The sequence below is a fragment of the Lingula anatina genome, chromosome 7 (genome assembly GCF_051362555.1).
Source record: "Lingula anatina isolate TDL-2025a chromosome 7, LinAna3.0, whole genome shotgun sequence".
NCBI lineage: Eukaryota > Metazoa > Brachiopoda > Lingulata > Lingulida > Lingulidae > Lingula > Lingula anatina.
The window spans coordinates 12,111,049-12,138,953 of NC_141773.1; the positions used below are offsets into that span (position 1 = coordinate 12,111,049).

The 27,905-nt window shown below is 34.7% G+C and overlaps 1 protein-coding gene across 2 annotated transcripts in view; it reads right to left on the reverse strand.

Moving 5' to 3' along the window:
* Window positions 1-27,905, reverse strand: part of LOC106175032 (protein unc-80 homolog) — a 63,415-nt gene that overhangs the window by 3,952 nt on the left and 31,558 nt on the right. For both annotated transcript variants that reach the window (XM_087016857.1, XM_087016856.1), the window contains 33 exons: window positions 27,393-27,533; window positions 26,738-26,925; window positions 26,225-26,308; window positions 25,988-26,056; window positions 25,663-25,761; window positions 25,145-25,241; window positions 24,893-25,014; window positions 23,680-23,754; window positions 21,363-21,452; window positions 20,821-21,158; window positions 20,404-20,533; window positions 20,042-20,107; window positions 19,561-19,668; window positions 19,050-19,160; window positions 18,680-18,828; window positions 18,069-18,185; window positions 17,384-17,588; window positions 17,065-17,144; window positions 16,724-16,887; window positions 16,244-16,299; window positions 15,767-15,919; window positions 15,280-15,400; window positions 14,708-14,926; window positions 14,400-14,495; window positions 13,787-13,875; window positions 13,356-13,518; window positions 13,120-13,149; window positions 11,397-11,546; window positions 10,075-10,239; window positions 9,361-9,504; window positions 5,294-5,611; window positions 3,917-4,195; window positions 181-419 (listed from right to left, as the gene is read on the reverse strand). In XM_087016857.1, coding sequence (XP_086872983.1) covers window positions 181-419; window positions 3,917-4,195; window positions 5,294-5,611; window positions 9,361-9,504; window positions 10,075-10,239; window positions 11,397-11,546; window positions 13,120-13,149; window positions 13,356-13,518; window positions 13,787-13,875; window positions 14,400-14,495; window positions 14,708-14,926; window positions 15,280-15,400; window positions 15,767-15,919; window positions 16,244-16,299; window positions 16,724-16,887; window positions 17,065-17,144; window positions 17,384-17,588; window positions 18,069-18,185; window positions 18,680-18,828; window positions 19,050-19,160; window positions 19,561-19,668; window positions 20,042-20,107; window positions 20,404-20,533; window positions 20,821-21,158; window positions 21,363-21,452; window positions 23,680-23,754; window positions 24,893-25,014; window positions 25,145-25,241; window positions 25,663-25,761; window positions 25,988-26,056; window positions 26,225-26,308; window positions 26,738-26,925; window positions 27,393-27,533 — 4,655 coding nt within the window. The remainder of the gene's footprint in view (window positions 1-180; window positions 420-3,916; window positions 4,196-5,293; window positions 5,612-9,360; window positions 9,505-10,074; window positions 10,240-11,396; window positions 11,547-13,119; window positions 13,150-13,355; window positions 13,519-13,786; window positions 13,876-14,399; window positions 14,496-14,707; window positions 14,927-15,279; window positions 15,401-15,766; window positions 15,920-16,243; window positions 16,300-16,723; window positions 16,888-17,064; window positions 17,145-17,383; window positions 17,589-18,068; window positions 18,186-18,679; window positions 18,829-19,049; window positions 19,161-19,560; window positions 19,669-20,041; window positions 20,108-20,403; window positions 20,534-20,820; window positions 21,159-21,362; window positions 21,453-23,679; window positions 23,755-24,892; window positions 25,015-25,144; window positions 25,242-25,662; window positions 25,762-25,987; window positions 26,057-26,224; window positions 26,309-26,737; window positions 26,926-27,392; window positions 27,534-27,905) is intronic.

Below are 27,905 nucleotides of genomic sequence, written 5' to 3' on the forward strand. Positions count from 1 at the left end.
CTTTATCATTATTTTAAGTCTCCACATACTGTTTCAATTGTATGAAAATCTAAAATTTCTACCTATAAATGGTATATGATAATTTTTAACTGTTCTGACTCTCTCTCTTTCTTTTCTCTCTCTCTCTCCCTTTCTCACCAGACATCACATTCAAAATAAATATAAAAACTGGCAACTGACCTGTGTGGGTTGTACTTCCTCTGCTGCTATGGCGATGGTTTCCGGGCCAACCCCTGCCACTCTCTCCCTGTCTCTGGTCTGACTCCGCCTACTGAATGCCTTGGTGCCCATCCTTTTCACTTTGAAGGTTTTACGACTCTTGAAATCTGCCCTCTGAAGGCGATGGGTTCTAACATCACTTGCAGTTTCTATGAATGCCGAAGGCTCCCCGTTGGTTTCTTCATCGAAAGAACTAGCAGCTAAGGTGGAGAATGTGAAAGTTTGAACATTTCTATGTGTGAAATCTCTCTCAAAGATAAAATGTGAATATTGGTACTTACCTCACCAAGAACATAAAAGGAATTTAAAAAAAATAAATCAAAAAAGGTATGAACCAAAATATGGTTCTCAATATCATGAAATGTTAAAGTAAACTCAAATATTTTATCACTTTGTAACTACCTCATAATTATTTACACAAATAATTAAAACAAACAATTATAATCATATGAGCCAAAAGGTGACAACCAGCAATCACCTATACATAATATATTGTAATACATCAGGAGAAGAGAAAGCAAGAAAATTTGCAGACTGATATCGATGCAGAACCCCATTGCAATGAAAAGAGCAAGAAAACAGTGAGACAGCATATTCCCTTGTGTAGAACCTGGGTTAACTTTAAGGTGGGTGGGTGGGGGGGGGGGGGGGGGGGGGGAGGACAGGATTTGAACCCCCCCCCCCCCCCCCCCCAACACTACTCTATGCTACTCCCTGGACCTGCTTTGTCACACTTTTCACCCAGAGCTCTATCACCAAAACAATAAGCAGTTCAACTTCATCAAATAATGTCAATTAAGTGTTAAATAAATTAAATACAACCCTAATGTTATCACTGATATTAATGCTGCTCCAATGCCTCCATGTGGATATATAATCCTGTATAGAATAAGGATACAGGATACATAATCCTGTATATTTCATAAGTATGTTAATCATAGAACAAAGTCACACATTAACACAAAGAGTCTAATACATGATTTTGCAGCTAGGTGAAGGTAGTAACCACTCCATGTTAATATTAATATCTCACCTAATGCAATATCACAACCCTGTTATATCCACGTCAAGCAATACCACAACCTGGTTATATCTCACCTAAGGCCACACTTTTTTTAATTTTATGGATGACGTCCTGCGCGCGCACCGATTTTCGTCCGTTCTCCAAAAAAAAAAAAAAAAAAAAAATCCCCCCCCCCCCCAAAGGAAGTCGGTTGTCGCAAACATCGTTTTTGAATTTGCCGGAAAATGCAATCGGCAATTCTCTGCTAATTCCGCAAGCTCCATACTGTCATTGTCGACTGCGGAGACATCCGAGTAGTTCCGAGTGTGGAAAATGAGCTTTCTGCGCATGCGTATTATCACCACATGGAAATATGGCCGTTTTGCCGTCAACTTCATCTCTAGCATTAATTTCAAAATACACGACAATTAAAGTCATAAAGAGAACGGGGGCCGTCGTTTTGGATTGGTTTGCCATTGATATTGGACATGGAGATATCACCCTTTTACAATTTTACGAAAGGCTGGCCGCGGCCAGCAATCATCGCCCGGAAAATTTCAGTGACATTCTGTCCAAAGCAGCACATACCAGTTTCTTTTTGGAGCGAAAAAAGGGTCGACAAGAGCGTCGCGGTATTTGGTGGACTGAAGGTCGGACAGGCCACCCGATAGTTGGCTGCTAGCGTGTGAGTCGAAGTAGACAAAATGGCATCGACCGAAATTACCTTAGTAGTAGGAAGCATAGGCCTATCTTTGCTTAATTTTTTAAACAATTCTGTGAAGTGTTTACAATGCTTTAATTTTCTGAGAGTACAAATAAAGACACGCTATTTATTTGATATTTGTTTTATTGGTTTCTATACCAACAGAATGCATGAAATAACCTTAAATAGATTTGGTAATATGCAGCATATATATTCATGACTTTTTACCTTTCTACGAAGTAGGCCCTATTCACAATGCTTTAATATTTTGAGAGCATGGATAAAGACATGTTGTTAGTTTGATACGTGTTTCTGTGGTAAATTAGTGTTTCCAGCTGTGTACTGAAAACATAACTTTTCTGAAGCAGTTTTTTTTTTTTTTTTGGACTGTTTTTTTTTTTTTTTTCGCCCGCTCGCACCGACTTTGGGGTCCCCAGAGGATGTCATCCATAAAAATAAAAAAGTGTGGCCTAATGCAATATCACAATCCAATGATATCACTCCAAGAGCAATATCACAATCCAATGATATCACTCCTAGTGCAATATCACAATCCAATGATATCACTCCAAGAGCAATATCACAGACACATAGTATCACACCGAGTGCAATATCACAACCCTGCAAAATCACTCTAAGTTAGATATCACATCCCTGTGAAATCCCTACTGGAGCAATATCACAGCCATGTGCTATCACAACTAGCACAATATCGCAATCCTGTGATATCAAAGCACAAAATCAGTTATATCGTATCATACCCAGTGTAATATCACACAATTTATAATGCTTGGACTATCATTCCAAAAAGCCATGGTTCTCTATAGATTAAAGATCGAGTTGTTCCCTGTCTTCACCCGTGAATTTCAAATAGAAGTTTTAACTTTTAACTTATTAAAATAAGTGCAGGAAACCAACCCTAGTTTATTCAATCTATTCAAAAAATGCCAACAGATAAGCAGCCTTGAAATAATTGTTAAAAAAAACACTGCAAAATATTTCTTGCATGTATCATTGTTTAGTACCTGCAAATTTGTTCCTATAATATGTAAGAATAATTCAAATGCAAGCATCCTGTTTAAAGAAAGAACAATTATGCAATGACCATAATGCAATACCTGGACACATGCAAGAAACTAAATCCAAGCAGCAGCCCCTGTTCTAATGGATCACTTCACCACTGTTCAGACAAGACAATCTGGTCCTCCATTGAAGTGCAAACAACTCACTTTTTGTCTAAAACAGTTCTTGTCTGGAGTGCATTTATGCCAGGTGAAATAAATGTATGCAAATATTTGTTATTTTCACAATTTTCTTTAAAAAAAATGATTAACACTGGTCAAACTGACTTCTAAGTTAAAAGATTTGTTTGAAAAGAACTGTTTTTATCAAAAAATAGTTGCAACTTGTGTTGTAACCAAATTAGTCATATTCCCTTGCCTGTTAGTATTCAAGTGTCTAATAATAAACTAGGCCTAATTCTGACCAAAAATATTCCTTGTCTGAACTCTTAATTTTGTTAAAGTTAGATATAAAGTATGTTAGATTAATTTTGAAATATATTAGTTTTTATTACACTTTTAAATGTGTATATATAAGTACATATTCATTGAGGAGTTTTTGAAAAAGACACATTTTTGAGACCATCAAAGTGCAGGTGCTATTTTAGTCAGCTTTATTTACATTAATATGCTATATGTGATACCCCAGTGAGTAAGCAGCTTCCACCTCAATCTGCTGGTTTTGCTTTAACAAGTTTTGCTCTGGTTGTGCTCTAGTGAAAAAGAAATAAAGGGCACTTCCCAAATTTAATTATTTTTATCACCAACATCACTAATTGTTCTTAAAATTTCATGAAACTTTTTAAAATCTCTCTTTCACTTTTTCCACAAATTTCACATGCAACAAATTGAAAATTCAGTATTCATCATATTCATATCAGGTCCATTTATTTTATTTATTTGGTCTAAACCACAAACTAAAGAACACACCTTCATCACTGCTTTTCTCCTCCTCAGTATGACCTTCACATTCTGTGACCTCATTTTGACCTTGACCTATATTCTGTTGACCTTGCTCCTCCTCATTATCTGATAAACTTTCCTGGACAGTCGCTGACTGCCTCGTCAGTTTTTTCCTACGTGTTAATGTTTGGGCAACATCCTCATCATATGAAGCTTTATGTCTAACTAACTTCCCTCGATGATAAACACGATTGTGACGTTGTCTAAAGAAGGGCGAAGGCGTTTGTGACTGAGTGGTGCTGACATCTATAGTGCAACAAAACAATAAGCATGCACATGACATACCAATGCAACAGAAACAATAAGTAAATCAATGACAATAAGAATGATGCAACAAACAAAAATGGTACAATGCACAAGATGCAGGGTATTAACAACAACAACCAATCAATTATGGAATGCAAGATGCAATAACAATATGCAATGACAATGATAAAACATAGTGTTAAAATAAATAAACTAATATCGTTTAAGTGAAACTTTCATGCATATTATGAGTAGGCAATTTAATACTTTGAAGATTACTGTTCAATTAATATAATTCATAAAAGTCAAAGCTGATACTTTCAACTCTGTCAAAGGTTGTGGTCTGGAAAATAAAGTTTCTTGAATATGACTGCATTGATTGAAACAGAGTGCTGTTTGCCATTTTGTGTACACACTGGGTTTGTATGCATCATTGTGCTAGTTTCTTGAATATGACTACATTGGTTGCCATACTGTGTACACTGGGTTTGTATGCATCATTGTGCAAGGTGTGACTGTTGTAGATGTGATAGTGTCAAACATGTCTTTTCTGGACGTTGTTGTATTGGGGCTGTAAGTGTCATGTTCACTGTGATTGGTGAGACGGGAATAACGGGTGGATGTGACATGAACAGGATTCAGGTTTGAGACAGCATGCCATGCATATTATTCCTACAAATTATACCTAAACTGGCTTGGAAATGGAATTCAGAGCCCAATTCCATTTCCAAACCAGTTTGTCAATAGGTACATCAAGGTTTTTTTTCACATGATGGACCAACAACAAGGACATCAACAAGTGACCAATACAACACTTTTTACAAGACATCAGTTTGGTTACCATAACACACAACCAAAACAATACAGTGGTTCCACAAAATATCTGCAGATGGTGTATAAAACAATTTTGTTCTTAAATTCAGTCCTGTTGGGCCATCAGTAAATGATCACAATTTGATGTAAGTAGGCAAGGAAAATGCTCCTCAATACATCATTCCTTTCTCAAGACTTCAATGCCAAATGCCAAACTGTCAATCAAAACCAGTTGCCATGGCAGCAGTGACAAACCTGAAAAGTATTCATCATCATGAGGTTCACCTTCGCTGTTGAGCAACGACTTATTTTCACCTTCATCATCATCGTCATCTTCACGATCATCACCGCCAGCACTGCGTCCTTCTGAGTGGAGCAAAGCCGTCCTCTCACAAACAGCCTCCTCCTCGCTCTCTTCGCCTTCCTCCACAGTTTCCCGGGCTATCGTATATACGCTTTCCTGGCTGATCCGTTCACGGCGCTGAGAGACCCTGGTTGGTCCACCAAGAGTGTGGACGGATCGCCGGTGCCAACCAGGTGGTTTACTATATGGAGAACTTTCCAGCTTTTTCCCATTGGCAACAGTTAGACTGTTCTCTACAGCTGTCAGAGGGACACAAGGGAAGATATTACATTAAGAAAGCAATGGGTGTGGTTAGTACTTGGAATATAAAATATAAAATATGGGTGTATAGCAGTCAAAGGGAAGGCCGTAATACACAATTAAATGTTTTTTTCTTTTCTTTTTTTTTTTTGCTAGGACCAGGGTAAGGGGGGAAGGAATGTCCATGCATATACTAGTATGCATCTTATTGTACATTTTGTGTAAATGTGTATTGTGTGCTTTGCCTTTGTGTACAACATGTGATGTTTACTAGACTGAAGTTGGTGATACCACATGTAATCATATTTGTATTGGGGATATCTTATACATATATCTTTTACATGCACAAAAGGTATGTGTGTGTGTGTGGGGGGGGGGGCAGGTTATTACATACAGACAACAATACATCAATAAGTTTTAAAAATACACAGCTCAACCCTTAAAATTAGACTTTTGTAAGGTACAATTCATTTTCTTTGTTCTTGTACAAAGTAAAATTTTAAAACTCAGACTAGTCATTTTGTGATTTAAAAAAATATTTTCAATTACCACATAATTTAATTGATAATGTGAAGTACTGGAAGGGAGAAGCTGTGTATTAAATGTAAAACTTAATTCGATAATTTTCACCTCACAACTGAGGTGAAAATAACAGGTACATATATTACAACATCAGTATACATCTAATACCTTTATACCACCACACGTACACAACAATGTTAAAAACAGCCTTCTCAAGTATTACTAGTAGTTATAAAGCTGCAAGTTATTTAAGTTCTAGGGTTAGAAAATAAAAATAACATTCTTACAAATGAATTTAAGCAAAGTGAATACTACAATAATATGTGCATTTTATGATGAGGTGTTTTATTTTATCTGCAATTTTCAAAAATAGCACAAGCAACCTTTGAAAATTGCTCACAAAAAAGGAAAAAATTCTTGAATTTGGGTAGTCATGAAATCTAACCACCACAGTGACAGCTAACATATAAACCTATGAAAAAGTCTCCCCCCCACCTCTTCCTCAGTACATTCAAAATGAAGCCATTATCTATTTCTCTGTGCCAGATCAGTAAACGATCTCTTCACAATACTCCCTGATATTAATTCAAAAAAAAAAATTTTTTTTGGTCTATTAATTAAACCTAACATTTCAGTAAATATTTCCCTAATTATCAGCTATAACAATGACAGTGTATCAATACTAAAAATACCACTATAAAACCTAAACAAATTTCAAGTTAACTGCAAACATTCATTGTAAACTATGTTTCAATCAGACCTAAAGTGATTACAGCAGGACACAAAAAGACTGAGCTATCAATCATTTTTTATGTATGAAAACACTAAACACACTGAAATCCTACTGCTCTTTCACTATGTATTCTTCAGACTTCAAACATCAACAAGGCAGCAAAGCTGTCAAATGTACAGACAAAAAGCAGGAAATAGCAAAATAGGCTACTGTCAATTCTGATGCAAAAGTACATTATGTTAAACTGCAAATTCAACATCAAATTTCAATTATGCTCAACAGGTAATGCCAATGTAAGTAAAATGTGTAAAAGCATAAGGCTTCAGGCCCATGGGAGTTCAAGTTCACACTTTGAAAATGTATAACTTCCAGAAAAAGAAGTCAATTAGACTGCTTTTCCAACTCAGGCTGCATTTTAGTCCTGTATTTCTTTTTTGAAAGTTTGGCAATCATAAGTAACATGGTTTTCCCATAATGGTCATCATGGCAGCAGCACCAAAAGTTGTGTTTTCTTCTATTCTGATGCAATATTACAAAATGGTTAACAGCATAATGACAATCAATTTTTAATAATAAAATATATGTATCATGGATTTTCAGAAAATGTGATTAGCATGGGTCTTCAAGCCTGTGGAACTTCACAAAAAAAAAAAAAAAAACTTTAAATGGCAGAAAGAATTACCAAACAGACTGCATTGCCTACTGAAGCTGTATTTTAGTCCCATGTTTCTTTCTTGTAAGTTTGACAACAGTACGTGACATGGTTTTTCTTAAATGGTCATCATGGGAGCAGTGCCCAAAATAGGTTTTTTTCACATTTTGATGCAATATTACATAATGTTTAACAGCATAATGACCATCAATTTTTAATACTAAAATATTAGTATCATGGATATTCAGATAATGTGACTAGCAAAGGTCTTCAGGCCCATAGAACTTCAAAGTCACAACTTGAAAGTCACAACTTGAAAATGCCAAAATGTAAACAAGACAGCACTGTTCTGAAATGATTTTTTTTTTCATTTTTAACAATTTTTAACATAAAACAAAATAAACAGTTTACTGCCATTTTTATATGATCAACTAAGAAAATTGATGAGATGGGAAAAATATCAATAGAGCAGTGTTAAATGTCCAATTTCTTCCATTCCGAGATTCTGAACACAGTGAATGATTGAATCTGACAAACTGCAATGATATGAGTTTATTTCCATTTTTGAAACTTTATTACACAATACACGATAACAAGTTTACCATCATTTTTACATAATCAACTAACAATGTTGTAAAGATGCAGGAGATGTCAAACAAACACTTTTACGAATCTTATTAGTTAAATAATGAGACTGTTAACATGCCTAAGAATTGAATCTGAGGAAATGTGAAAAAACAGCATAACTTATAAAATAACGGCCCTATTATGCTGATTTTCGAACTTGACCTGCGTTTTAGTAAGATTGATTACTCCTGTGAGTTTCATGACAACAGGCCTATCGGTTTTCCTTAAAATGTGTTAACAGGGTTGCATATATGCTGAAAAGTGAAAAAACAGCATAACTTCTACAATAATGGCCCGATCATGCTGATTTTCGAACTTGACCTGCGTTTTATGAATATTCATCAGCTATGTAAATATAAAGCCAAAAAGTAAAACTGCCCTCCACTTATCGTGTTAACAAGGAAAGTGCACGGCGCCGGCACCGGCATCGGCGACGGCGATGACGGCGACGACAGACGCAGGTGATGGCAATATGTACAGACACATCTGTGTCTGTACATAAAAACCACTTGAGGTACAAATATACAGTAGAAAAGAAAGCTAATAAGTATATGAAGATGAACCACATCTACCTTCTATGCCAGCATGTAAAACCACTTAACATGTGAAAACAGAAAAAATAAGTAGTTTAATTAAATTGTCATGACAGATCTTCCAGGAAATACATAAAAAGCCATTTCATTGACATCCTAAATAAACCATCCTTAGAATTCTGAGTCACTTAGACTTAATATTAAAATAACATATATATTACGTGAATACATACATTCATAATTGATGTTCTAATATAACTACAAATTATTTATGAAAGATCTCTCATAAGATATTTACCTAGCTAGTGTATATGTTTTTTTATAGCATTCACATGATGGCCTGTATCAATTTTGGTCTAAATTAAAATCCATTTGATTATTTCCTTACATATACCATGTATATGCAGCTATATTTTTTTGTAGTTTCATTATAGTAATCAGCTCCATAAATATTCATAAATATCCATTAGAATAAAGATTAATACCATCTACATTCAATCAACAAGAATTTTTCAAGATCGAAACTTTGTACTTGTACAAAAAAGGTGAAAAAATTTGCTTCATCAAATATGAACTACTGAGACTCTAATAAATAACTCTAAGATAAGAGAAATCTCAGATAATAATTTATAATCATATAAAAAAAATTTAAATAAATAATAAATAAAAGCCAATCCTTACCTTCTAAAGCCTGTGGCTCCAGGTCTTCTAGCGTCTCAAATAAAATGTCGTCCAGTTCGTCACAAACGCTGTACTGCTTGGCGATATATGCGGTGTGGAACACGCTAGGTTGTCTCTGCAGGACACGGGTGGGGGAGGCGGCAGCTGAAAAAAAATATGCAGCAAATCTGTTTTTAAGATTCTGAACACCACCAAGAAGCAGCATGTCATAGAAATGTGCCATGCTGCTTCTTGGTGGTGTTCAGAATCTTAAAAACATAAGACAGGTGACAGAATGCTGGTAGAAGAGGTAGAAGTGGCCATGTCCAAAAAAATAAAATAATAAATAAATAAATAAATTAATTAATAAATAAATAAATAATAATAATAAATAAAAAAGGACACACAATATCTTCTATACTCTTGTACCCTGATCCTTGAGATGGATGAAGAGAAGATTCACGTTGAATTTGTGTAAAAGCCATGGAAGAGATGTGTGAGCTTAACACCAGAATTTTCATTTTTAAAAGAACATAGTATACGTAGCCACTGTGATCATGACATAATAGATGAAGAAGTAAATTAGAAAAAAAACAAGGTAAACTTGCCTCATGCACATATTACAAGAAGATCCCCTTGTATGTTAGAATAACAATTTTTTTATTATTGTAGTAGTAAATTGGACCTAAACTTTCTAAAATCATTCATTACATCAAGAAATACATTATAGCTTACCAGTACTGGCCTCTGACTCTTCGCTGCCATCCTTCCTGAACTTGTCCAGAATCCTATTGGCCTCTGCCACCTTGATTCTCTTGCTGGAGGGGGTGCGTTCCCAGTGAGGAGAGTCATCGTTGATGCTGTGGCGAGTTTTGGTGGAGCTGCTCCGTGATGCAGGGCCTAGGAGAGAAGTGAGGTTAAGAATTACATACTAGTGCTTCGAATAAACTGACATACTACTATTGATTGTGTCAGTAAATCTTTACTGTAGTTAATGTGAATGTGTTAACAAAAGAAAAAAAGGGAAAACATTTTTTTCACATGAAGATTTTTATTGTATACATATACAAGTATTAGTTTAAAAGTTAGGATGAATATAAATTGTCCACATTTCTGAAATTTCTGTGTAGTCTTTCATTTGTTTGCGTGTTCATGAGTATATACATGTGCTTTTACATCAATTTTCTCTGATTAGAAGCTGCAGTGATACTATGCCAAGCTAAAATGATCAGGTATTTTTTTCTTATTTTAATATGCATACCTTCTAATTTAACACTACTAATAAAGGGCTTTTCTTATGCTTTTGTTTTTTTGCATAAATATACATTTATAAATTTTCCAAAATGGCCAATAAATCCAAAATGGCCACTCTGCATTTGCCATTACAGTTTCTACTAACCTACTTATTTCAACTACTTACATTTTATACAAACCTTCAGCTATGTTATGTCTTCAAAATATTTATAATGATTTTTGACAAAATTGATAAAGATGACATACTTCTTTCTCTTTATGATAATGATCAATGACCAAATCCATATAATGATTCCACAACAAGGCACATAATTACACATTTAGCTGAGCAATAACCTCTTATGCTTTAGTTTACTCATTAGTATGCAAAAAAGAAACATGCAAACTGAATCCAGTAAACCTACAAATCTGATTTCTGAACATTTTCTGATATTTCACTAAAACATTCATGGTAACAACGGAGGCTGTCCACATACAAATCAACATTCTCCAACAATAACCTTAATGCAAGCTATATAATTTTAAGTCTACAGGGCTCTGAATCATGTCTAACCACTTCCATTCAATTTATATCAAGATCAGCTGCCTGTTGTAAGTTTACAAGTCTGGTCAGACATAATTACTCCAGGTCAGCAGTTTGCTTTACTTGTTAATATGAGAACCTGCTGTCTATGTACATACATGTATAATCTGGTTATCTAGCAATGCACTTTTGACCAAAATACGATCCAAAAAACACTGGTGTGAACATTTCCAACAAACACATCAACAGCCACATAACGTTTACCTGCCAGCTTGCATACCTTTTTTGCTGAGGCGTTTCACTCCAGGCACTTGAAACGGCGCAACTGCCTCGATGCGTAACCCACTCTGATTCTCATGCACTATTGCAAACTTCAATGTGGATCGACGTCTATCATTGAAATAGCTAGCTGCACTCTTCCTACTATCTTCTATACAGCCAAAGAAATGAACAGACATGATAAATGATAACACTACTTTACACATAATGGGAAAGAAGGGAATGAGAAATGTTGGTCTTGACAATGTCCAGTTCAAGGCAAAAGATTAAGAGCAACAAAGTTCTAAACTGATGAAAATCCAATTTTTTGTACACTTGAAATACTGCTTGCAAGCAAAGTTATAGTAAAATTGTACAACTATGAAACCAAGCAGTACTTCAAAATATAACTTGGCAAAACTGAAGGGGGTATTTCTAAAATTCAGAAGAACTTTCTTTTCAACATAAGTATCATGCTTTCTTTTCAACATAAGTATAATATTGTTTTTTTTTCTTTCACAAGTGAAAGAATAAAATGAAACATGGATATTTTTTCATTGCCAGTTTCTCATTCCCTTACATCCTACAAATGAAAGTTCCAATTTGTAGTGTTAGTGCCCATCAAAAACAATACAGAAATAACAGATTATCATAAATATAATACATGATGCCTTCTAATAACAGAATAAACAAATGAAAATGTCATGTTTTGGGTTCATAGGCTACACAAAAGCTCAAAATATTATATAAAATATTAATAGAAACTTTAAGTTAAAGTTAAGTGTGAAATAAATGGGATTTAATCAAATTAACTTTTTTGGGTGTAAATTTCATTTTCTCAATCAAGATAGATGGCTCAAATGGAGGGAGTTGCTTTGAATTTTGGTCAGGGCTACCATTTTGAAAATGATTCAGGACTTATTTGGGCACATTTTGAAGGTATGAATGAGTGAATAAAATAAATTTGAAATAAAATATGATGGTGGGATAAGCATTTTAAGTTCAATCAAAATTTGTTTCATGGAGTATTTCCTCCAAATAATCTAAGCTTTTAAAGTTTTGTAGGATGTGCAAGTGATGTACTTATATATATTGAGCTCATGTGCCTTAATGCATTGAATTCTCAGCTACATACTATGCAAACGTTTTCACTTTAAAGTGAAGTTTGAAGAAAACCTTTTGATTTTCAATACAAAGGTGAACAAATACAAAATACACATAAACAACAGTGCACATAAACAACTAAAACATATAAAAACATCAAACATACAAAAACGTGGGTCAAACATTGCTGATATAAAATTTTAAGGAACAAAAATAAATAAATAAAATCATTAAACAATTACTAAATAACATTTGAAATGTTGATTAGTAGACGAAAACAAAAAATTGTGAAAAATAGTTTTGAAAAATGAATCAAAACAATATAGTATTTTTAATTTGTAGCTTTTTCTAATAAATAAACTCTTGATGCTAAAGAACTGACTTAATGTCGTAAACTAACTGCACTGCATGTGAACAGATCAAATAATGAAGCGCAATGATCATCACAATACTATACCTTTACACAACACATAGAGGGCATATTGTATATACAGATCAAATGCTCATACAGCATATTTTAATAAAATATGTAGCATATGTCAACATCTCCAAAATAACTAGCATTGCATTCAGAGCAAAATGCAAACATGGTACATAAAAGAGCCATATTTCAAATGCATGCTTTAGTGACTCCACCATACCTCTCCTATAATGATGGTGATGATGATGATCTGCAGAGATATATATTTACGTATATATAGCAAGATCGATAGTTAATATTTACGTTGTCAGTATTAAGGGATACACTACTGTATATACAATAGCAATTACATCACACATAAACACAGCATAACAATGACAGTTCTTCTAGGACAACACATTACAACTACTACTGTAAACAAACAATGCAAGAAAAGAAAACACTGTTGATATTTACCATAGTGGATCAGCTCCTCTTTGATCTGGCGTAGCTCGTTAGCAAGCTCTATCAAAATGGTGCCTGTGGATTTGGGAGGCGCCAGGCTGAAACTCTTCACTTTGCTGGCCACCAGCTGCTGTAGCTGAAACTCTATCTCCGTTTCACATGGGAGCTTAGTCAGCTGGCCAAGAAAAATGTATTTAATTTATAACTATTTTTTTTTTAATTTGGAGAGAAGATCAATGACCTCTTATCACTAAGCTAGAATATAAAAATAATTTTAACTTTTGTAAAATCATATCATTTAAGCTGAGGAGTTGTGAGAAAAGAATGATATTACCAAGCTTAATGTTTACATAGAAATCTGTTTTAGCACAGCAAGAGACTACACTTAAATTTCATGCATAATTATATGATATAAATATTGCTAAAGATCAAGTTTCACAAACCTTGTACTTGATGAAGGACTGAAGTAGGACAAACAGGGGAGATCTAATGGTCACAACAAAGTCCATAAACCTCCACAAGGCTGCTCCACCTGGAAATAAATATATAAATACATTAAAAATACATTAAGCAATAACAATAATGAAAATATTTTATTCCTTTTGCTTATACTTAATGTGAACAATATATTTCAAAAGAATTAAGTGTGCAATTCCTCAGTGAAGGTACCTAATGAAAGTACCCTTGTCACCAAAAGTGTAACAAAAATTTCATATCAGATAGCAGCATGAAGTGTTTAGTTATCTTTCCAGGGAAATTACCAATAAAAAGTTTAACGTGTAAACAATGTTGAAGATTTGACCTGCATTTTCTAACCTCACAAACAATGAAATAACAAGCTGCTTTTTTGTCACCTTCCAAAAGTAATGTATTTAATTTTTTTCTAAAAGTGTGGCCTACAGGACGAAGTTGTTTTCAAAAACCCAAAAGCATCTTTTCAAGTGGTGTCTATTTGATCCATCATGGTACCATGAATGTCATGTCTCTTCCTGGAACCACAGATACCATGACCCACTTTGATACCATGAATATCATACCATGAATGTCATGTCTTACCTATCATTTTGTGTCCAATCTCCTTGATACAATTGGCAATTCTCTGCCACTCTAAGCTCAGTTCCTTGGGGAAGCAAACTATCAATACCTTCAGACCTGAGAGAGAAATCAATTATATCAATGCAATGGGGCCTGTAGTTACTTCCACATTCCTTTACTTTGAATCCCAGCAGACATACTGATAAGCTTAAATCGTAAAATCAGAGATAAATAAAAATGGGGCATGCAGTATGACTTGCAGCCCGAATACACACACACACAAAAAAACTCTCTCTTTCTATCTTAAAATATTTACACATCATACGTACCAAGGAAAGCAGTATCAAATACATTCTCTTTAATGGCAGATTGGGGTGACCTGGCCTCGCTGTAGGACACACTGGAGTTGTGAACGTCGCTAGCTGACATGTAGTGAGGCTTGTTAAAACCTCCCACGGGCTGTACGGGAACTTTCACAGGCGGGACCAGAGTATTCAGAATGATGGTCAAAGCATAGGAGATGTCTTCCTGGCGTACTTTGGGACAGTCTACAATGACAATGTGATTGACCGTGTCAATCAAAATTTCATTCATTATAAAAGATTGACAAAATATAAAAATAATTGTTTAGTCAAAAATATATTATTTAAGGAATGTGTTAAAATTGGAATTTGAAAATGTGTTAGATGTGACATTGTGGTAGTTGTGAAGGTGTTCACCAGTATGTCACATGTGACAGTCACTAGGCTGTTCAACTGTGACAAACATTCCATAAAGTACTTGATATATGTAATGTAAGTTACTGACTTTTTTTAAAGATTATAGTCCAGTGGAATTAACACCCCAGAAACAAAATAACAGGGGTAATCTACTTTATCCATTAAGATTATATTTTTATTACCTTTTCTGCCTGCCCCCACTCTTATACAGAGTGGAACAATGAAGTTCATGAGCACATTCTGCGTCTTCTCCATACTTGTGTACACAGAGCCCCCACACACCTGCTCCAATGTGTACTGGTCCTGGGGAAGAAACAAAATTCCTGAGTGAATGAAAATGTATATTATTCCTCCATAATCTAGATATTTCATCTCTGGACGAGGTTATTTTGTTGTAGAAAATTAGTTATCTGAGGCTTACTAGAGCTAGGCAAATCCTGTACTATATATTGTACCATACCACACACCCCAATACTATACTATGCACTACAGATGTCTGGCACACCTACTGAAGCTGCTAAACGATAGTTAATTACCCCAAAACAGCTTCAGTAGGTGTGCCAGGCATCAGAGTCGCTTAAGCTGAAAATAATTTAGCGAGACACCCTTTGGAGATAGGTTGATCCTGCATGATCTAGGTATGGGAACGGGGTCTAAAACTCGACTCACCCCAAGTGCTGCCATCTGCATGGCCACCAGTTTCACCACAGAAGAACAGAACAGCTGGGGGACCTGGGCAGCAAAAGAATTGTGCTGGGTACTCTGTGTACCTTCTGGTTTGTCTTCTGACAACAGGATGCCAAGACACACATTGATTACAGGCTGAAATAATAATAATAATAATAATAATAATAATAATAATAATAATAATAATAATAGAGTGAAATTCAGTATACATTCCACATAATTTCTGTCATAGATTCATAAAACTCAAGGCAGTGGTGGTGCCCTTATACATGATGCTGAGCATAATAATGGTTTGTTTGTTAAAGCCACAAATAGGAAACATGTTTTAGCAATTGACAAAGACAGTGATACCTTTTTCTCTTGGGCAAAAAAATGAACTAATACTGCTGCAGAGCTGACCTGACCTTATCACTCATGCATTTTCTTTACATTGTGAGTGGTAATACATGTACTACTTACCTTCATGTAAGGGATGAAGGCCAGGGAGGGATAGTTGGACAGAGTCAGGTACAATCCTGAAAAACAATACAAAACCAGAGTAGAAAACATCCACAACATACCAATACACTCCCTTTTAGTGCCACAAAGTCAAAATGAGTTATACTTGACTATCTGACTATATGATAAAACCAGTTCTGTTAATTCCCAGTCTTAAATGACCCAGACTGAATAGATCACAAGTGCTGTTCTATCAAATATTCACATTCAAATTAACAGAAATTTGAAAATTTTTAAAAGAGAAAACTTTCATAAAATTAAACATCTACTACAATTGTCCAATTCAAACTCCAATGAACCTTCTTTCTTGCATTCATAATTTAACCATTTTAGAGAATCTGTTTGCTTTTCAATCTGTAAGTCTCATTTAAGCTAATTTCAACCAGAAAGCAATAAACAACCATGTCAAATTCTCTAAAACAACTTCTAAAACCATCTTGCCTCTCAACAAGTTGGCTGCTGCAAACCAGTCAAAGTTCTGCTTGAGAGTGAACTTCCTGGTCACTTTATTGAACATCCTGTCCAGTCTTTTCAGCAGAAGATGGAGGGCGGGGCGTATCTTTTCGTGGGACCAGTCTGTCAGAGGAAGCACTTGGACCATGTATCTAGAGACAAATAAATAAATAAATAAATAAATAAATAAATAAATAAAAAGGAAGCTAGAAAAAGTTACTGCAATGCTTTAAAGTGGAACAAGGGCAAAAACATGGTTGTCTGACAGTGCAAGTTGGACCAAATTCTGGTCAAAGTAGTCCTGTGTGAGCACGGCTTTATCCTATTACCTCTGTAATCCACGGCAGCCCATGGTACAGGGATCATATGGTGCTAGCTTCAGTAGGGTGTGGGCAATCTCTGCCAGTCTCTGGAAAATATATTTTTCAATCAAGAATATAATAATTAATAGTATAATTAATAGAATGCAAACTGCCCAAGACTTGAAATGCCTGCTTTAAATGCACAGAAAACTGTTACCTTTCATTTTATACACCACTGATAACAAAGTGCTTGTTCACATCAGGACTAACTTACACCTGACTGAAACTAATTCTACAAAAATGAGAACCATAAAAACTTTCAGATCGATAATTCAGAACCCCATACCGTATGAGCTTTGATATCAAACAGCTCCACATTTCTGTTGCTATCAGATAGCTGTTTTCGCAGCTCTTTCACCCTGGGGACACAGGTGGTGTAGTACTCGGCAGCCACACACAGGAGAGAGTCCCGGGGCTGGCGGTACTCACTGATCTCCAGGTCCTCATCTTCACGTTGCTGAGGGGTGGTTCGTGTGCCCTCCTCCATTTGTCTGGTGAGGGAGAATAAATAACTGACATATATCAGACAAATGTAAGAGGGAAGGATTTTTTTTGTTTTTAAAGCATTCTTATGAAAATGAAACTTATAAATTACCCTTTTCATATAAAATATTATTATTAATTTTTAAATAATGAAATTGAGTTTCAATAAGGTGAACTTAAACAGGCACTGAATTTTAGAAAACAATATTATAAACACCTATGTAGTTTCATTTTACCGATACATGCACTTGATATTTTCTTATAACATTAAACTGATATGTTATTGAATTTTAGAATGAGTAATCTGCAGTTTTTAAACCTTAATATTGTAAAGTACTCTTTATTATGATTATCATCATTGCTTTTTATTATTTTCATTCTTATTTAAAAGACTACTAAAGTAGATTTATCGGTGACATCCATTATAAAAAAAATCATGTCAAAACTTTTCAATTTGACCAGTCTTGACCAGTGTTGGCCAGTCTTACCTGGTATTAAGGTCTACAGAGTCCCGGTCAGCAAACAGGTGGTTACCCATGTGTGCCTTGACCGGCTTGGCCCCTGAACTGACCACCTCAAGGTGCTTCTGCTGACCACTCATATTTCTGTGATAACCATGCAGAATTTAATAGAAAATAACAAAACTAAAATAATATAATGTTCTCTGTCACAAAAAAATCAGATATAATATATTTCATTTCATTCAGTATATGAAAATAACAAAATCAAACTATGACAGAAAAAAAAGTACTCATAGCAAATGCAGATTCTTTAAATTGAAAACCATGTCCATTTCATGATCAACTGAAATATAAAATAATTAGCACTATGCCACAGAAGAGAAAATATGCTAAGGATTAAAATTACTTATGCAGTGAGGGAGTAAAACTGATCAGTTCAGACAAAATCAAATGCAAACAGTAAATAGCACTCGAGCATCACCAGAAAACAAATTGTTACACTGTTATCATTATGACACAGTGGTTAAAGCAAGCATAGAAAACTTTCTGTTTTCTGATCCAATGATGACTCAAGTTTGCCCAATTTTTAGGCTTAAGTTGTCTCAGTCTGAAGAGACTTTAAGAATATCTTTCTTTACCTTGTGAGAGCATCACAACTGGTAATCAGCGCTCTCATGGACACCCCAAGGTTCATGATGATGTTCAGTTCTTCCTTGGCTTTTTCATGGTTCTTCTTGGCAGGGCGTATGTGTTGTAGGTACTGGGGAAGCAGGGCGTCCAGGATAGTCTGAGATGATAAAGAAATTAAAGGCTAAAAGTGTGAAATTTGTAAAAGAACATATATGCAATTCTGTACACCTTTGATGGATAGTTTTTCTATTTTCAATTGCAATAAAAATTTCCAGGTTAATCTGATTATTATTTTTTTACTACATTTACAGATTTCTTTAAAACTATTCTGAATAATTCTGTAAAATAATCATAAAATCACACAAAAGTAAAACCCACCAGCATCTGTGCCCCCCTGACAGAATCTGAGGCATAGGCCACCACAGTGACACACATGTTGATACATTCCAACATGGTGAGACTATCTGGTTCATCAGCATAACAAAAGTCCTGGAATATAGATAGTATGTATAATATATGTATGTAGCAGTTTTAAAACATATCATTCTCTAACACACTAACACTGATAAACCCGTACCTAGAAACTGCAAAAGAGAGGTGTGTGTGCATGCATTGATAAGTGTGGAAGTCTTTTTCTCAATAAATGGACCTCATCATCCTAATGGCATACAACCTAGATCATATTCCCATTCAAATTGGACCAGGGCTCCATAACTCAAAGTAATCGTGAATTGTGAATAGCAATATCACCTTTTATGTTGAGGCTATTAGATGGAGCAAGTAATGCTAAGTTATGGAATAGAGACGCTTGCGCTCGGTCGCAATTTGTGACGCTTTCGAGTTACGGAGCCCTGGTCTCAGTTTCAGATATTTCTAACTGAACACATACCAAAGCTTTGAGTGGCATCTCTCCCTCCACCAACTCCAAAATGTCCATTTCATCAGGACAGTCCCCTTCCAAAGCCAGCAGCATTTCAAACAGGTGTTTAGCTGGGATCTAGAGAGGAAGAAACAAAAGGTTTTAAGCCTTATAAATGGGCTCAATTATTTTCATATTTTACCTTATTGAATATTACTGAAATTCTGGCATCAAACCATGTTGTGGTAAAAAAACATTCTTTTACAATATGTTCTTTTCTGACGGATTCTACTTTTTAAAAGAAAAAATATGTTATGGCCAATATCCAAAGATATCAGAATGAGTAGGCAAACCAACCCCCCACAAGGAGCCTGTAGCAACTTTCCGGGGAAAGACTTGAAAATAAATTATTACTTAAACATTGGCATTTTAGAGGATGCAAGTGTCTTGTCTTCATTAATCTAGCAAGGGCCATGAGTTATATTAATTTTACTTATTTTTGTCATACTACCTTGTTCCCAGTGGGTGTGGCAAACAGTGGTCCAACATTCAGGCTAGAGGCTATACTGCCAAACATCTGAAAAGAAACAATATGAAAGGTAAGTTTTCACACAATAAAAAATATACCACTATAATGTGTTTGAGCTTTTATAAATGTATTTCAATACCCTTTACAAATGATTATTTAGAATTGTAATGATTTTCTGAATTATTAATGAACATCCGATTTTTATTAGTAGTCGAGTAAGTAAATTCTTAATTGTCATTGTTGTCCCCATCATCCTTGTTGTTAGTATAAGGAGCCCCCAAGCCTTTGATGGTCAACCTAGGTATTAAATTGTTATCAAACTTTCTACTTGTTTAACTTCTTACCTGCAGAACGAAAGGTTTTCTGTGCAGGATGAAGAACTGTTTACAGGCAAACTGCACCCCCCTCACCAGGACAGGGTTGTTCTGGTTGTTACTGTACACTCTCATTATGGTCGGCATGATGTACAAAAACCTGAAAAAAAGGTGACCACCAAGTGAAACAAAGATCAATGTTAAACATCAGTGTAAGTCATTCACATATTACTAAATATCCAAGCACGCATGCACACGCATGCACGCAAACACATACAGAGGCAGACAGCGGTCACCTCTGTTGCTTCCACACCATATTGCTAATAACATTGAATTTTTTAATTAATGAAAAACTTACATAAAAACCTGAAAGTTTACCATATCCTAGGTCTTAAACATTTGTCTTAGTGAATTCATTTTTTTTTCGTAGATTGCTCCATGACTTACCCATCGGTGGCAAAGATGTGCTTAAACTTCCTGGCTGCATTGATCAGAGTGGCAATACAGAAGCGGAACAGGGCGGTGTCCTCACACTGCAGTAACAATGCCCCGTTGATGACATTCAGAAAGAAAGGAATCTCTCCGCTCCATCCAAATGTCCCTGTCATGCAAGCAAACAGCTTGTCGACCAGCTTGATCCAGGTGTACTTGTGCATGCTGTCTACGCTGCTCATTTCCTTCCCATGATCCCCTTTATACATGCCAAACTCGGCTTCTAGTGCCTTGCGCGGGAATGATGGCAATTTGAGAAGTTCTTCATAAACAAACATTACATGGTTTTGCAGCTGTAAAGGTAATATAAACGTCTGAACATGTGTCAGTAAATTCTTAAACAAACATAATATCATTTACCGTGAATCTAATATTATTTATCAAACAAATGAAAACAATATGTTGGCATCATTGTTATGGTTTCTAAAAATCAGATTTATTGAAAAATTAAGCATTTTAATTATTTTAAATATTATTGGTGACAGCTTGTCTTGTACCTGGTGGCTCCGCCCTGGTGTCTGATGAGATGTCAGAATTGAGAAGGTTGCCATAACTTTACCAACTTCAGCAAACTTCAGAGCAATTGCCTAAAAAAATTAAATCTTGAGTCAATTACCAAATGACTAGACCCAATGAAATGTTCAAAATATTATTTTTGTATCAAAAATTATATTTTTGCACACATGTCCAGTGACAAGAAGAAACACAATTTAAAAGTTTAATGGTTATTTAATTTATATTCAGCATTACCAAGAATTATATAATTAAACTACATTCTTACACCCAATGAAATACACATTTTAGTTAACCAGTTCACAGATACATTAGTATGTTAAAGATGTAATGGTCAATGAACTTGTTATAAAATTAAATTTGGTATTTGATATTGTAAAAATCTACTGAAAGTCTATCATTTGCTTTAAATTGTTCCATGGTTATAACATTTGGTTAGTTCACCATGTCAATTTATTACCCCGCTGATATATATACAACTTTTAAGTTTATTAAAATATCAATTTAATTAATATTTATTAAAATCAATGGAAAATAATAACCACAATGACTGAAAATAAATAAATAAATAAATAAATATAATCAATTAGTTAAATCACATCAAGTTCACTGCAACCACAATATATTCATCTGACCTCTCCTTTTCTATTATTTCACTAAATTGACAAAAGTCTCAACTTATCAAGCAGAAATGACAAATTTGAATTTTTGAGATACTGAACTCAGCCAAAATAAAAACAATACTTCCCTCTTGACAGAGAAGCTCAAATCAAGGAGCACTTAATGTAAGTGCATTCAGAAAAGGATAACTTGAGATTGGACACAGGTCTACATGTAATATGTGTCACAAAATGTTACAGTGAAATACGTGTATTTCAAATCTGGTTGTCTCATGACAAAAGGTGAAAGGTCAAAGGTCTAAAGGTTCGAAGGTCATGTCTGAATGAAACTGAAACCAACAGCTAGTGGTCACACTAAGTCATCAAGTTCACTTCAAAACACTTCACAGTGAAAATTTTCTAATGTAAACCACACACGTAAACACGCAGCATCATACCACCAAAATGGTAACCCTTGGAAATTTTTTTCCCCTTTAAATTCTCGTCAATCATGTTAGAATAACCAAGGGGTTCACTGGAGTAGAAGGTCATTGGGGGGAAAAAAAGAGGAACTTTTTTCAATATTCTGGAAAAAATGTTATAATCAAGTTACATGTGAACACACCAACAGTTAAGTTGGACACATACATATTAATACTATCAACATAGAGACTAATCTATCTCTAACAAGCAAAAAAGGCAAGGAGTTTATCTACTGAAGATGACAGAGCCTACTATTTAGGAAAATATCTGTTTATTGCCTGCACAGGAAAGAAAAAATGTATTTAAAAGCAAAGGGGTGTAAATAATTGCTGCATACATCATGCATTTAAATACAGTCCATGAAGATTATTTTGATTGTGCATTTTAAAATATTTTGTTTAATGCCTGTTGTTAACTTCTAAATTTACATCATCTATTATATCGTTATGCCGAATAAATGTACAAAAACTGTCAGATTTGTATGGAAGTACTGAATGAAATACAGTACCTTCTCTGGTCAATTCTGTGTCAAAAAGTAGTCCCCTGTGCTTTTAAGTCTTTGATACAAGTTACTGCTAACATGGTTATTTTGTGTGAAGTTAGTAATGGTTATTTTTACCATTTCTCCCACTTTACTACTATGAGCCAGGTCTTCTCTTGCATGGTAAGATTTTGTGATTTCCTCTTTATTTTGGTCTTTATGTATCAGTAATTCTATTCATTAATTTACAAAAATGCCTTTTATAAATACACCCCCATAAAAGTAATCATTTCAGTACGAATAAAATTAAATACAGTGATATATCTCTCACTGTCATCAAAAAAGTATTTTCTGATAATGGCAGATCATTCACATTTCCAAAATTTCACCATGCATTTTACAAACAAACCAGTTAATCATGAAGCAATATCAGTGAACTAAATCATCAGTGGCACCCAGGTCAGCTTCACCCATCTAATCACTTACACCCCATTTCCATAGATTAGATCGACCTACTTTAGATCGACCTAACTCCCTGGGGGTTCACGCTAAATAGCTGTCAGCCAGGCGGGCACGAAAGTTAATTACCCCCTTACAGCTTGTAGTAGGCGGGACGGACATTTAAGTCGGATTATCTGAAAGTAATCTAGTGAGACTCCCCGCGGGGATAGATCGATCTAAAATCTATGGGAATAGAGCCTTTGACTAAACTAATCTGGTTCTCCACCAGATCACTACCTTATGCTGCAGAGCAGAGAACGCTTTCTGGGTGTCTAATCTGACCATGGCTAGTTCGGGATAAATTTCTGTTTTCTTGAGAAAAGAATAAAAAAGACAAAAAACAAAGCAACATATTACAAAGAAAAACATTGACAATACAGAGAGGAGACATCTTTAGGTTTATTCATATCCAAATGTGACTGCTTATAACTAGTACTTAAATATTAACACTGCAATTATGACACGCTGTGATTACTGTTTACTGGTCACAGACAGAGAAAAAAAGTATTTTTGTTATTATACTTATCTACTTCACTTCAATAACAATCAAAAAGTTGAAAATTTGGAAATTATAGTTGGGGAACTGAGAGTTTGGATGAAATTTGCACGGTAAGACATTAGCCAAAATTACAATGTCTGAGCTAGTGCAGTAGCCAGTTAAGCAGTCACAACTGAACTGTGAATACACCTTACTTCTTATGAACTAAAGTGTATACAGCCTTGACTTTATCTGCTAGCACAAAGTAGCAGACAGCACTATAACTGAGCTGTGGATAGCATAATCTGCATCCTCCAAAAAAAAAAAAAAAAAAAAAAAAGAAAAACTACATTTTCAGATGCAAGAAAAGATTTGTACTTTATGCACCTATACTATCATGTTTAAATACTGTGAAATACTACAATATTATACAAAATAATAAACAAGTAAAGTGATAAAAGAGAAGAAGTAACTTAATGTGAGACAAAACGAATTGCATATCATATTACTCTTACAGAACAACATAAAACAGGCTACATAAAGACAATAAGAGCAATAAACTAATCTATAAGAATAAAAAGGTAATAGCAGACATTCAATTTGACAGTTAACACCGAGGAACAAATATGGCATGGGTATTTGTATTCATTGAATGGTACTGTACTCTTCTGGCCAAAATTTAATAATGTATTAATAATCTTGCAAGTTCTGATTGTACAATGCATTTTGTCTCTCACTCACATTTCTATTATTCTATCTGCTTCATTGGATTTCATGTGTGTCGACGTAAACTTTCAAATCCAACACACACAATACCCAAATTTGTTTGTTCTAAACATGAAAATTAAGGACATTGCAACAGTTTTGACAAGACAATGGCACAGCCATTGAGTCTCACCTAATACACTCTAAATAGTAGAGGTGTGCTTATTGCGTTAGTTGTGACAACACAATGCATTTTCTCATTCTTACCTGCATTTGTAGCTTCCCATATGCATCATTAGGGTTCATGTGCACCATGGAGAGCTGTGGGTACTGGTTTCTCTTGAAGAAGTAGAAATCTCTAACGTAAGAGTTCCCATTGTGGATCTGGTCTGAAAAACAAACAATGGGCAAACATGTCAATAAATACAAGTGAGTTTTGTTTAACATTTGTCAGCAAAACACAATCACATATTTTATTCTTTATGGGGTTTTTGTGTTTGTTGAGAAAAAAATACTTACTGGTCCTCACATCCACCAAGAAGTACTCTGCATGCTGCTCTTCTGGGATGTTGAAGAAGTCCAAACTGTCTTGCAACAAAGTACAAAACTGGGTGTCCTAAAAAACAAATAATTAAAGTATAAAAATTGCAAATTATAGTGTGAAAAAGTGTTATAGAAACATGCACAAATCAGCAAAGATACAGATTTAAAATTTAGTTATATTTCAAAACATTTCTTTGGGTATCAACAGGATTATTATTTTTTACTTCTAAAATCAAATATTCTTCACCAAATCAAAACTTTCTAATTCTACAGTATTTTACAGTAATAATATTTATTATTATGGACATGCTTTTTTTTTTGAAAATTAATTCAAATACATTTTAATTTCATCTATTTTCTTATTAATTCTGCTATCATTATAACAATTATTATCATAATGATGATGATGATGATGACAATGACGTTTCCTCCACTTGCTTACAAAGAGACCTGCCTCGATCTCTGCCACACATTATAATAAAAGCCCTACAAACCTCGTGTACAGGTAGCTGTGAAGGAATACTGGTCAGGTCTGGGCCATGGATTAAGATCTTTTTGGCACTGGGGACATTGGCTGTTACCATCAACTGGGGCTGAAATAGAAGCCCAACAACAGGTAAATCAAATTCCTTGCATGGGCATTAAACTATGGTTCTGTTTATTACAAAATTACCATCTTTGGTTGATGTCAATATGTTGATTTTTAGACCTCAGAAAAACTGTAACAACTGAGGTGAGTGTATTGCCTGCATTATTACTGTTACAGTGATATAATGTGATAACCCTGAAAATGGTTAAGATAAAAAGAAGTGAACCTACCTCACACTGTTCCTTCTTTAAAGTTTGCTTCAAATCTTTGAAAAAGATACCATCAACATAGGGGATCACCTAGAAACAATCATAAAAATGTTAAATTAAATTACAATAACAATGAGCAAAGACGGTCATTTTATTTAATATTGTAGTTATGATAAATTTTTACAAAACTGGTTCAGAAACAAAACTGGACATATTATAAACACAAGTTCTGGAATGTGAAATCAGAGAGGCACATACCATCCACAATATGGACAACACTCGTGATGTGGACTCCACTGTTCCTTCACTGGGAGCTCTCACATTGAACATAATATACCCAACCTGGAGCAGAAGAAGATGAAGAAGCATATTACACTATGGATTATATACAATCTGGGGTAGCGCTAACACTCGCCAATTTAGCCAAATGCTAAAGCTGACTTGAATTGACTAAACAAAATAGGGTTGATTTGACTAATTTTAGTCAAATTAAAGCCATTTGGAAAACAAATTGACAAAAAAGTGGTGATTTGGCTAAGCAGAAAAAATTGCTAGCACTACCCAAGATAATTATGTGTCTAAACAATGGAACCAACATGTGCTTTGTACAGTACACTCAGTATTAACTTGGATACTTCAGGACCAGGAAATTTCTTTGAGTAATGTGAACATTCAACATATGTCATGTTAAAAAACATCTCAGTTTATACATAAAAAATCTGTTCCAAAAGTTTTGTTCCAAAAGATTTAAATTTGGCCACCATATCTTACTAGGTAATTGAAGAGGATATGGCCCGTCTGGGAGGGTAAGCTGGGCAGCATGAGCAGCAGCTTTCTCAGCACAAAGATCAGCTCTTCCTGCTTGTCCTTGTTGGTCATCTTCTCCAGGAAATGTCTGAGGAACAGGGCAGGGTCCTCCACCAGACATAACCAAATCACCTTCTCTGCCACCTCACACACTGGGGAATATTATAATAATAATAATAATAATAATAATAATAAATTGCTCATAGAGCAAGGACTTGCAAACTGTAATACAATAGATTTATCAAATATTTTAATGAAATACCAAACTATTGGGTCTGGGAGAAGTTAACATTTATTGGTTCTCAGCACTACCATTCTTAAGCCAATATGGACAATAAAAAAAAAAAAAAAAAACAGAAAAAGTGCAATACTTTAGATCATACAGTACTGTACAGTCTCACACATATACAGGCATTACAAAAAAATTAAAATATATTCAATGGAGTGTCAATAGCCAATTATACAGCTACACCTTTTGGTCAATTTATGGTTCTTTCAATCTGTCCAACATTATAAAGGCAATTAAAAAACCTTACAAATGACGTCAGATGAAATAAAATAAAAGCAATATAAGAAATCTGACAAAAAAATCAACTACTGGAAAAAATTCTTTGTCTACCTGATATTCCCTCTGTGCTGACCTCCACATCTTCCAGTAGATGTATAATGGGCACTGATGCCGTGCAGATAACAGACGGGAAGACAGGTTGCGCCATCTGGACTTGATGAGAGTGCAGCACTTCCACGCGTTCTTCTTCTCCTGAAGTAAGGGGAGGAAGAAGATCATGAAAATATAGAATAAGCATACTGGATACAAAACATAAAAAGAGTATAGTATGGAATATGTGTTGGAAGTCAATTTTTATTACGAATATGCAGGAACTGTTCTGTGTTAATTACTCACCATTTCATTGCTTCTGTATGTGAGAAAAGAACATTTTTTTAATGAAGAAGGCAATATTAAAAGACATTTATCAAATGTAGCAAATCATGTTAAAATGCAAATATATATTTTGAAAAAGAAAATAATATCAAAAATGTGCATAAAGAGATATGACTGGAAAAAATATTGGTCAGCTAGTTCAACCAACCTTACTTAATGATCTGAAAATGTGAATATAAAATATATTAT